At 47.3% G+C, this 12,335-nt stretch overlaps 1 protein-coding gene across 1 annotated transcript in view; it reads left to right on the plus strand.

Moving 5' to 3' along the window:
• The window catches only part of LOC149278895 (ARF GTPase-activating protein GIT2-like), a 75,613-nt gene that overhangs the window by 16,049 nt on the left and 47,229 nt on the right, over window positions 1–12,335 (plus strand). Inside the window, exons 8-16 of the mRNA XM_089501624.1 lie at window positions 3,370–3,415; window positions 4,282–4,333; window positions 4,459–4,531; window positions 4,890–4,987; window positions 5,143–5,254; window positions 5,350–5,492; window positions 8,145–8,294; window positions 8,727–8,981; window positions 9,197–9,276. Of these exons, the coding sequence (XP_089357750.1) occupies window positions 3,370–3,415; window positions 4,282–4,333; window positions 4,459–4,531; window positions 4,890–4,987; window positions 5,143–5,254; window positions 5,350–5,492; window positions 8,145–8,294; window positions 8,727–8,981; window positions 9,197–9,276 (1,009 nt within the window). The remainder of the gene's footprint in view (window positions 1–3,369; window positions 3,416–4,281; window positions 4,334–4,458; window positions 4,532–4,889; window positions 4,988–5,142; window positions 5,255–5,349; window positions 5,493–8,144; window positions 8,295–8,726; window positions 8,982–9,196; window positions 9,277–12,335) is intronic.

A 12,335-nucleotide genomic window follows, 5' to 3' on the forward strand; every position in this document is an offset into this window, starting at 1 on the left:
ACAAGGCACTGCACCTTATCAGTGACTGTAAAGAATTTCGCAAAAAAACTTATGATGATCGCATTGCCTTGTTAAAGGAACAAGAGGTATGCTTCAAGTGCTGCACATCTAAAGAGCACAGAGCCAAAGATTGTAATGAAAAGATAAAATGTCTAGAATGCAACAGTACTAGACACTGCACAGCGTTACATCGAGTCCAACCACCCCAAAGCAGGAAAAAACAGCTGCTGAGCCAACAACACCTCAACCAGAGACAGTAACTTCTTCAGAAGTCAAGACAACAGGTACCGGTTGTACAGCCCTGTGTCAAGAACCAGGTAAAGTGCGATCATGCCATCCAATATGCCTGGCCAAGGTGTTCCCAAATGGGCACCCTGAAGCCTCCAGAAAGATGTACATTGTCTTAGACACACAAAGTGATACTTCACTAGCAGCTCCAGAATTCTTTGACCTCTTTGATGTCCAGACTCAAAAGATAGAATATGTCATGACAACTTGCACAGGAAATCAAGTTATGGTGGGGAGGAGCACCTCAGGTTTCATAGTGGAGAAATTGCACAATGGCGAAAGATTCGAGCTGCCTATTCTAATAGAGTGTAAGTCCATCCCCAGGAACAATGACCAGATTCCAACCAAAGCAATTGCTCTTCACCATCCTCACTTAAAACAAATAGCCCACAAGATTCCAGAGTTACATCCTGAGGCAGAAATCCTTATTACTAATAGGTACAGACTGTCCAGATTTATTGCATATCAAGCGGCAAGTGACAGGCCCAGCAGGAACACCTTTCGCTCAAGAGACGTCTTTAGGTTGGGCCATCGTAGGTCCAGTTTGTTTGAATCGCAAAAGAATACCAACAAGAATAAAGACCTTTGCAACAACCCTAGTGGAGAGAGGTCATCCCTCTCAGCTGGAAGAATGTCCCGCTCATATCCTTATACACCAATTGGACACCACTAACTTCGAGCCTACACTTCCAAACCACCTTCCGTGATGAACAACTCGCCCCATCCATTGAAGACAAGCAGTTCCTGAGCATCATGGAACAGCACTGCAAGCAAGATGACAAAGGTAATTGGATTGCCCCATTGCCTTTCCACACACCCAGGCAGAGGTTACCCAACAACCGTAAAACAGCTTTACAACGCTTACATAACCTACGAAACAGTATGGCCAAAAAGCCACAGTTAAAAAAGGACATAATTGACTTTATAAATGGGATGGTGAACAAGGGTCACACAGAGGAGGCACCACCTTTACAAGAACACAAAGAATGTTGGTACTTGCCCTTTTTCGGAGTGCATCACCCTCAAAACCAACCCAAGTTCGTGTGGCGTTCGATTCCAGTGCTCCTTTCAAAGCAGTTTCTCTCAACAAGGTTTTGTTAACGGGACCAGACTTACTTAACAACCTTGTGGGAGTTTTGATGCGCTTCAGAAAAGAAGCCGTTGCTATGATGGCAGATATTCAACAAAGGTTTTACTCTTTCTTGGTCCAAGAAGACCACAGAGACTTTCTTCGTTTCTTATGGTTCAAAGACCCAGAAACTCAGAAGGAAATACAAGAATACAGAATGAGAGTTCATGTTTTTGGCAACAGCCTTTCACCAGCTATTGCCAACTATGGGCTGAAGAAAACAGCTATACAACAAGAGACTGCCTTTGGTCCAGAAGTAAGCCAATTTGTGTGTAGAGACTTTTATGTGGATGATGGACTAAAGTCTGTTCCTACTCCTGAAGAAGCTATTTGCTTGTTAAAGGGAACCCAAAACATGCTAGCCACCGCTAACATACGGTTGCATAAGTCTGATATGGGTCTATCCAATGTCTTTTAATCTGGATCTAGCAAAAATGAAGGACCGTGTAGCCAGCTTGAATCTTGAAGGTTGCCTGCTGGAATGGCTCTGGATCCCTGGTCGGCAGGATTGAGGTCTGTGGGTACATATCTCCATTGTTCAGGGTTAGAATCCAACAATAAACAAGTGCTGCAAACCTTTCCTACGGAAGATAGAGCAATAGGTATACAAAACCTAGATTTAGGTGCAGAAAGTTCCTACATCCAAAGGAGTTTAGGTATATGTTGGGATGTCATTAAAGACACTTTTACCTTCAGGGTGCCACGAGTAGATAAGAAATTTACTCGTCGTGGTGTGCTCTCTACAGTCAACAGCTTATTTGATCCATTAGGCTTTGCGGTGCCAGTTGTCACCCAAGGCAAACACCTGCTTAGAACACTGACCCAGGAGACAAAAGATTGGGATAGTCCCTTATCACCTCATGATCAGGAAGAGTGGAAAACATGGAAGAGCTCTCTCCAACTTCTAGAAGAAGTCAGTAATCGCCGGTTCCATATATTTGTCAGCAACAGGGTAAAACATATAAGAAAATATTCTAACCCTGAACAATGGAGATATGTACCCACAGACCTCAATCCTGCTGACCAGGGATCCAGAGCCATTCCAGCAGGCAACCTTCAAGATTCAAGCTGGCTACACGGTCCTTCATTTTTGCTAGATCCAGATTAAAAGACATTGGATAGACCCATATCAGACTTGGTCTTTCTTTGCAATGACAATGCTATTTAGAGACTTGGACTTTAATATGTATATATTCGAATATAAAATATACTAGTGTTAGTACTTAAAGTTAATATAAAGTTATATGGAAAACTCATTAAGAGTTTTGGTGGGGAGTGTCATGCCTCCAGAGCATCTTTGATGCTCTGAAATACATATTTAGTTGAGATTATATTAGACTTTCTATGTATTAGTTTAGGAGGGAAAATAGAGATCTACAGCTTTAAGAAAGACAAGGATTGTGGAAAATCCCAGGGTTTTATACTGTCTCCCTCCAGCTAAGTTTCAGGTGTGTAGTAAGATTTCAGCCAAGTCAGACCTGGAGAGAGTATTTTCCTTTGACAAAGATAAGTCCACAGAAGAAGAAAGAAAAGTCCACAGAAGAAGAAAGATAAACCCTCCAAGAAGAGAGAGCAAGGCAAAGAAGGACTATTGAGAAAAAGGAGATCAGTTTCATATTTTTGTGTTTATAACCAGTAAACCTATGAAAACTTAAGAAATTTGTGGACAAGTCTTTTGTTCAGGCTGTGTTCCTAGGAGCCAGAGGGCTTACTACACCCAAAGTCCATAGCATCACTCTTGGGACAAAACATAATATAACAATTATTTGGAAGTTGGATAAGAAGGGTTTCGTTTTCAGCAACATGAGAGGAATCGTAGATTGTTCAAAAGTTAACAGAATTCGCTTATGAGCCAATATACTAGGAAGCCATTCCGCAGCAAGGATATCAGTATCATAGGGAGGTACCTATAGAAGTTGGCTCAGCGAAGATATACTTTCTCCTTCTTTCAGATCACAAAAGCAGTCAACATTTCATCATACCTCAAATGGCCGACAGGTAACAAAATGGATTAAACTCTCGGTTGTAATTTTGGGTATTATTATATTGTTATTAATATTCAAATTAAATATAAATATTATTAACATTATTAATATAAATATTATTAATTAATAATTGTTGATAATATTAATAATTATTAATAACATTAATATGTCAATAATATATTAATGCTACTAATATTGATACAAATATCAATATTGATAATTAATAATATTAATAATTATTGATAACATTGATATGTCAGTAATATATTAATAATTATTAAATATATATAAATAATTATTAATTATAATAAATATATAAATAATTATTAATATTGATATTGATAATAAATATTTATATTTATAATTTATTAATAATTAACATATTGTAACTATGGTAACAATATTTATTGTTTATATGTATTATTACTATTAACAAATTATTGACAAAAATATTGTAAAATATTTAATGTAAATATTAAAAAATATTATTAATAAACAGTTGACATTACCAACATTAATTGTATTAATTATTAATATTATTAATTTATTAATAATAATTAATAATTTATCATAACGAGGTGCTGTGTTTCTCCCCCCCCCCCCTTTTTAATGCTAAACCTTGGGAATTAATTAAGGCGGCTGTAAGTATACTTTTGGGCCACCCATATAAAATATTTAATATGATAATATGTTATATATTTTTTTATTTTATAAATATTTATTATAGATAATTAAATCAATTAAATAAATATATAAAATGAATTTAATTAATTAAATAAAATAAATTTAATTGATTAAATAAATTCTGTAATTAATTCATTTAAAATAATTTCGTGCATGAAGATAATATATATAGTGACCGCTTCTTCTTTATCGCAGCAGTTTAGATGTGTCCGAATTGGCAAAAGCGGCGAAGAAGAAGCTCCAGTCGGTGAGTTAATATGACTGCCTTTTCTGGAGGACCTAGAGATTCCTAGAGAGGACCCTTCATGGGTCGTTTAATCCTTCTTCCTTTTTAATTAACTTTCCACCATCATTCTTCTTCTCCTTCTTTAGCTGAGCAATCATCTTTTCGAAGAACTCGCCATGGACATTTACGATGAAGTGGACAGGCGCGAGACGGATGCGGGTGAGTCTGCGCTGCAGGCTTCTCTAGGATACATATGTCCTAGAAGTTGACCATAGAGTTGAATGGAGGACCTAGGCATCCCTAGAGAGGACAGTTCTCTAGGCATTTGTGGCTCCTTCATAATAATTCTGGCCAATGTTGACCATAGAGTTGGATGGAGGACCTAGAGATTCCTAGAGAGGACACTTCTTAGATGTTAACCAGGGAGTTCTGCTGGAGGACCTAGTGATAGCCAGGCAGAACACCTCTCTAGGCTTTTGTTGCTCCTCCAGCATGATTCTGTGGTCAGGTTCTCTTGACCATAGAGTCCGTGTGCCATAACGTCGCAACCGCGTCCGTCTCTGTTTCCTTTGCGCAGTCTGGCTGACCACCCAGAACCACAGCGCTTTGGTCACGGAGACCACGGTTGTCCCTTTCCTCCCGGTCAACCCAGAATACTCCTCGACGCGGAACCAGGTAAGTTCAATCTCCAGGACGCAAGAACAGCGCAGGCGTGATTCCGACGTGGAACACGTAGACGCAGCCTAGAATCGCATCAGTGTCTAATGCCGCAGCATTGGCTCGCGTCTAGTTCGTGGGATTTCGTACCTCTCTTTTTCATCCTTTTCAAGGGGAGGCAGAAGCTGGCGCGGTTTAACGCCCATGAATTCGCCACTCTGGTCATCGACATCCTAGGCGACACCAAGCGGAGGCAGCAGGGCAACCCTGTCCCGAGTTCGAAAGGTACGTAATACATATTAATAAAGAACCTAATATAATACATATATATGATTCGTAAAGCGTAAAATGGCAGCACGTTGAGCGGTTTCCCCCCGCAGAAAACGTGGAACTGATCCTGAAGTCGATCAATAGCCAGCAGAGTACAGAGAGCCAGGAAAATTACCAGCCGGATTACGACAGCGTCGCCTCTGATGAAGACTCTGATCCGGATGCCGGCGCAGTCAAGGCGCCGAGGCAGAAGGTGAGGCTACACAGGACTCTATGATCTTTATTAGTCCCTTCCGACTCTAGCATCCTATGTATTCCTGCATGGCAGAAGAGGGTTGGATTCTATGGCCCTTAGTAGTCCCTTTCGACTCCAGGATCCTATGTATTCCTGCATGGCATAGGTCCGTTCTCACTAAAGTTCTATATATTCCTGCATGGTAGAGGTCCCTTCCAACCAGGGTTCTATGTATTCCTGCATGGCAGAGGTCCCTTCCAACCAGGGTTCTATGTATTCCTGCATGGCAGAGGTCCCTTCTAACCAGAGATCTATGTATTCCTGCATGGCAGAGGTCCCTTTTCACTAGAATTCTATGTATTCCTGCATGGCAGAGGTCCCTTCCAACTAGGGTTCTATGTTTTCCTGCATGGCAGAGGTCCCTTCTAACCAGAGTTCTATGTATTCCTGCATGGCAGAGGTCCATTCTAAGCAGAGTTCTATGTTTTCCAGCATGGCAGAGGTCCCTTCTAACCAGAGTTCTATGTATTCCTGAATGGCAGAGGTCCCTTCCAACTAGGGTTCTATGTATTCCTGCATGGCAGAGGTTCATTCTAACCAAAGTTCTATGTTTTCCTGCATGGCAGAGGTCCCTTCTAACTAGAGTTCTATGTATTCCTGCATGGCAGAGGTCCATTCTAACTACAGTTCTATGTATTCCTGCATGGCAGAGGTCCCTTCTAACCAGAGTTCTATGTATTCCTGCATGGCAGTGGTCCTTTCTAACCAGAGTTCTATGCATTCCTGCATGGCAGAGGTCCCTTCTAACCAGAGTTCTGTGTATTCCTGCATGGCAGAGGTCCCTTCTAACCAGAGTTCTATGTATTCCTGCATGGCAGAGGTCCTTTCTAACCAGAGTTCTATGCATTCCTGCATGGCAGAGGTCCCTTCTAACCAGAGTTCTGTGTATTCCTGCATGGCAGAGGTCCCTTCTAACCAGAGTTCTATGTATTCCTGCATGGCAGAGGTCCCTTCTAACCAGAGATCTATGTATTCCTGCATGGCAGAGGTCCCTTTTCACTAGAATTCTATGTATTCCTGCATGGCAGAGGTCCTTTCTAACCAGAGTTCTATGCATTCCTGCATGGCAGAGGTCCCTTCTAACCAGAGTTCTATGTATTCCTGCATGGCAGAGGTCCCTTCTAACCGGAGTTCTATGTATTCCTGCATGGCAGAGGTCCCTTCTAACCAGAGTTCTATGTATTCCTGCATGGCAGAGTTCCCTTCTAACCAGAGTTCTATGTATTCCTGCATGGCAGAGGTTCCTTCTAACCAGAGATCTATGTATTCTTGCATGGCAGAGGTCCCTTTTCACTAGAATTCTATGTATTCCTGCATGGCAGTGGTCCTTTCTAACCAGTGTTCTATGCATTCCTGCATGGCAGAGGTCCCTTCTAACCAGAGTTCTATGTATTCCTGCATGGCAGAGGTCCCTTCTAACCAGAGTTCTATGTATTCCTGCATGGCAGAGGTCCCTTCTAACCAGAGTTCTATGTATTCCTGCATGGCAGAGGTCCCTTCTAACCAGAGATCTATGTATTCCTGCATGGCAGAGGTCCCTTTTCACTAGAATTCTATGTATTCCTGCATGGCAGTGGTCCTTTCTAACCAGAGTTCTATGCATTCCTGCATGGCAGAGGTCCCTTCTAACCAGAGTTCTATGTATTCCTGCATGGCAGAGGTCCCTTCTAACCAGAGTTCTATGTATTCCTGCATGGCAGAGGTCCCTTCTAACCAGAGTTCTATGTATTCCTGCATGGCAGAGGTCCCTTCTAACCAGAGTTCTATGTATTCCTGCATGGCAGAGGTCCCTTCTAACCAGAGTTCTATGTATTCCTGCATGGCAGAGGTCCCTTCTAACCAGAGTTCTATGTATTCCTGCATGGCAGAGGTCCCTTCTAACCAGAGTTCTGTGTATTCCTGCATGGCAGAGGTCCCATCTAACCAGAGTTCTATGTATTCCTGCATGGCAGAGGTCCCTTTTCACTAGAATTCTATGTATTCCTGCATGGCAGTGGTCCTTTCTAACCAGAGTCCTATGCATTCCTGCATGGCAGAGGTCCCTTCTAACCAGAGTTCTATGTATTCCTGCATGGCAGAGGTCCCTTCTAACCAGAGTTCTGTGTATTCCTGCATGGCAGAGGTCCCATCTAACCAGAGTTCTATGTATTCCTGCATGGCAGAGGTCCCTTTTCACTAGAATTCTATGTATTCCTGCATGGCAGTGGTCCTTTCTAACCAGAGTCCTATGCATTCCTGCATGGCAGAGGTCCCTTCTAACCAGAGTTCTATGTATTCCTGCATGGCAGAGGTCCCTTCTAACCAGAGTTCTATGTATTCCTGCATGGCAGAGGTCCCTTCTAACCAGAGTTCTGTGTATTCCTGCATGGCAGAGGTCCCTTCTAACCAGAGTTCTATGTATTCCTGCATGGCAGAGGTCCCTTCTAACCAGAGTTCTATGTATTCCTGCATGGCAGAGGTCCCTTTTCACTAGAATTCTATGTATTTCTGCATGGCAGTGGTCTTTTCTAATCAGAGTTCTATGCATTCCTGCATGGCAGAAGTGGGATTGCATGGATCTTGGGGTTTCCCTTCCAGTTCTATGGTCATTTGTCCATTTATCCATTCCAGAGCCTGGACTCGGACTTGTCCGACGGACCGATCACGGCGCAGGAGTACCTCCAGATGAGGAATGCGCTGATTGCCTCGGAGGCGAAAATCCAGCAGCTCATGAAGGTGAACGTCAACCTGAGCGATGAGCTGAAGATCATGCAGAAGAAGGTAGCATGGCAGCCGCCGGCGCAGTACCTTCGGCATTCGCCTCCCTCCCTCGCGCCCGCGACCCCCGCGTCGGGAAAGTACGAGAACCAAGATGGCGGGGAAGGGGACTTTTGTCCTCCAGGTGTTTTGGACTCCCGACTCCCAGAATTCCTGAGTATTGCCTAGGCTGGCTGAGGCCTCTGGGAGGCCATAGAGTTGCACTGGGAGACTCCAAGGGAGGACGCTGTACTAGGCCTTTGTAGCTCCTTCAGTGCAACTCTATGGTCAGTGTCTGGCAGACGTTGGCCATAGAGTTGCACTGGACGACCTAAAGATTCCTAGAGAGGCATTTCTAGCTCCTCCTTTGCAACTCTATGCTCAATGTCTTTAATTAAGCTTTAATTAAAAAGTCTAATTAAAAACTCACCCGATTTCTTCTCTTTCTTTCTGTAGCTCCAGACACTGCAGAGCGAAAACATGAACTTGCACCGCCAGGCGGCGAGCAGCGCCTACCCAGCGTCCCATGTGTCGGAATACCCGGACACCGGCGGCCATGTTTCTTTGGTCCGGCGTCCCTCCACCCGCGGTGGCGGCGGGGGCAACCGTCCGATGTCCATGTACGAAACCGGGTCGGCCCAGAAGCCCTACTTGCCCCTCGCCGCTGAAGAGACGTTTGCCACATCGCGGATCCAGCCCTTCCCTCCCCACGTGAGTTCAAAGGCCTCTCTTGGAATCTCCAGGGCAGCACTATGGTCAAAATCAGCCATTATTTGACCATAGACTCGTCCTGGAGGACCTACAAATGCATCTCTAGGAACGTCCAGGTCCTCCAGTGCAACTCTCTGGTTTCCCGATGGCGCCGACCCGCTTACGAAGAATATTAAGGACGTAGTAAGTAAATTATGATTATGATTCCTTTCTAGGCGGTGAAGCTAGAAAAGCAGAGCAGTTTGCCTCAGAGAGATTACGACGCGGTCCCTGAACCGGATCTGGACGTAACAGGGTGAGAAAAGCGCGCTTCCTCTTCCGTTACGCATTGCGTCACTAATATTTATTTATTTATTTAGGTATTTATATCCTGCCCTTCAGCCCTAATGGCTCTCAGGGCGGCTTACAATATTATTTTTAATCAGACAGTTCCCTGCCCTCAGGCTTACAATCTAAAAGACACGAAACAAAAGGAGAAGGGAATGATGGAGGGAAAGGGGATGAGGTCCAGTGGTTATTCTCTCCCTCTAAGGCCTGGACCAAGGCAGATGGATTGGAGGGAGGGCTCTTCCTTCTTCCAGGCTTAGTCCTGATGGAGGTGGACGTGCCTGGCCAACTCCCTCTCAGGCCGGCAGATGGCAGTTGTGGAGGGCGGAGTCTCCTTCCTTTAAGCTTAGTCCTGATGGAGCTGGACCTGCCTGGTGAACTCCGTCTCAGGCCGGCAGATAGCAGTTGTGGAGGGCGGAGTCTCCTTCCTTCAGGCTTAGTCCTGATGGAGCTGGACTTGCCTGGCGAAGTCCCTCTCAGGCCGACAGATGGCAGTTGTGGAGGGCGGAGTCTCCTTCCTTCAGGCTTAGTCCTGATGGAGCTGGACCTGCCTGGCGAACTCCCTCTCAGGCCGGCAGATGGCAGTTGTGGAGGGCGGAGTCTTCTTCCTTCAGGCTTAGTCCTGATGGAACTGGACTTGCTTTTTGAACTCCCTCTCAGGCAGACAGATGGCAGTTGTGGAGGGCGGAATCTCCTTCCTTCAGGCTAAGTCCTGATGGAGCTGGACTTCCCTGGGGAACTCCCTCTCAGGCCGGCAGATGGCAGTTGTGGAGGGCGGAGTCTCCTTCCTTCAGGCTTAGTCCTGATGGAGCTGGACTTCCCTGGCGAACTCCCTCTCAGGCCGGCAGATGGCAGTTGTGGAGGGCGGAGTCTCCTTCCTTCAGGCTTAGTCCTGATGGAACTGGACTTGCCTGGCGAACTCCCTCTGAGGCCGGCAGATGGCAGTTGTGGAGGGCGGAGTCTCCTTCCTTCAGGCTTAGTCCTGATGGAGCTGGACTTCCCTGGCGAACTCCCTCTCAGGCCGGCAGATGGCAGTTGTGGAGGGCGGAGTCTCCTTCCTTCAGGCTTAGTCCTGATGGAACTGGACTTGCCTGGCGAACTCCCTCTGAGGCCGGCAGATGGCAGTTGTGGAGGGCGGAGTCTCCTTCCTTCAGGCTTAGTCCTGATGGAGCTGACTTGCCTGCGAACTCCCTCTCAGGCCGGCAGATGGCAGTTGTGGAGGGCGGACTCTCCTTCCTTCAGGCTTAGTCCTGATGGAGCTGGACCTGCCTGGTGAACTCCCCCTCAGGCCGGCAGATGGCAGTTGTGGAGGGCGGAGTCTCCTTCCTTCAGGCTTAGTCCTGATGGAGCTGGACCTGCTTGGTGAACTCCCTCTCAGGCCGGCAGATGGCAGTTGTGGAGGGCAGAGTCTCCTTCCTTCAGGCTTAGTCCACATGGAGCTGGACTAGCCTGGCGAACTCCCTCTCAGGCCGGCAGATGGCAGTTGTGGAGGGCAGAGTCTCCTTCCTTCAGGCTTAGTCCACATGGAGCTGGACTTGCCTGGCGAACTCCCTCTCAGGCAGACAGATGGCAGTTGTGGAGGGCGGAATCTCCTTCCTTCAGGCTTAGTCCCGATGGAGCTGGACTTGCCGGCGAACTCCCGCTCAGGCCGACAGAAGGCAGTTGTGGAGGGCAGAATCTCCTTCCTACAGGCTTAGTCCTGATGGAGCTGGACCTGCCTGGCCAACTCCCTCTCCCGCCGGCAGATGGCAGTAGTGGAGGGCGGACTCTCCTTCCTTCAGGCTTAGTCCTGATGGAGCTGGACTTCCCTGGCGAACTCCCTCTCTGGCCGGCAGATGGCAGTTGTGGAGGGTGGAGTCTCCTTCCTTCGGGCTTAGTCCTGATGGAGCTGGACTTGGCTGGTGAACTCCCTCTCAGGCCGGCAGATGGCAGTTGTGGAGGGCGGAGTCTCCTTCCTTCAGGCTTAGTCCTGATGGAGCTGGACTTCCCTGGCGAACTCCCTCTCAGGCCAGCAGATGGCAGTTGTGGAGGGCGGACTCTCCTTCCTTCAGGCTTAGTCCTGATGGAGCTGGACTTCCCTGGCGAACTCCCTCTCAGGCCGACAGATGGCAGTTGTGGAGGGCGGACTCTCCTTCCTTCAGGCTTAGTCCTGATGGAGCTGGACTTCCCTGGCGAACTCCCTCTCAGGCCGGCAGATGGCAGTTGTGGAGGCCGGAGTCTCCTTCCTTCAGGCTTAGTCCTGATGGAGCTGGACTTCCCTGGCGAACTCCCTCTCAGGCCGACAGATGGCAGTTGTGGAGGGCGGAGTCTCCTTCCTTCAGGCTTAGTCCTGATGGAGCTGGACTTGCCTGGCGAACTCCCTCTCAGGCCGACAGATGGCAGTTGTGGAGGGCGGAGTCTCCTTCCTTCAGGCTTAGTATGTATGGAGCTGGACTTGCCTGGCGAACTCCCTCTCAGGCCGGCAGATGGCAGTTGTGGAGGGCGGAGTCTCCTTCCTTCAGGCTTAGTCCTGATGGAACTGGACTTGCCTGGCGAACTCCCTCTCCCGCCGGCAGATGGCAGTAGTGGAGGGCGGACTCTCCTTCCTTCAGGCTTAGTCCTGATGGAGCTGGACTTCCCTGGCGAACTCCCTCTCAGGCCGGCAGATGGCAGTTGTGGAGGGCGGAGTCTCCTTCCTTCAGGCTTAGTCCTGATGGAGCTGGACTTCCCTGGCGAACTCCCTCTCAGGCCGGCAGATAGCAGTTGTGGAGGGCGGAGTCTCCTTCCTTCAGGCTTAGTCCTGATGGAACTGGACTTGGCTGGCGAACTTCCTCTCAGGCCGGCAGATGGCAGTTGTGGAGGGCGGAGTCTCCTTCCTTCAGGCTTAGTCTGTATGGAGCTGGACTTGCCTGGCGAACTCCCCCTCAGGCCGGCAGATGGCAGTTGTGGAGGGCGGAGTCTCCTTCCTTCAGGCTTAGTCCTGATGGAGCTGGACTTGCCTGGCGAACTCCCTCTCAGGCCGGCAGATGGCAGTTGTGGAGGGCGGAG

Source organism: Sceloporus occidentalis, unplaced genomic scaffold, assembly GCF_023333645.1.
Source record: "Sceloporus occidentalis isolate IW3139 unplaced genomic scaffold, rSceOcc1.0.p SCAF_177, whole genome shotgun sequence".
Lineage (NCBI taxonomy): Eukaryota > Metazoa > Chordata > Lepidosauria > Squamata > Phrynosomatidae > Sceloporus > Sceloporus occidentalis.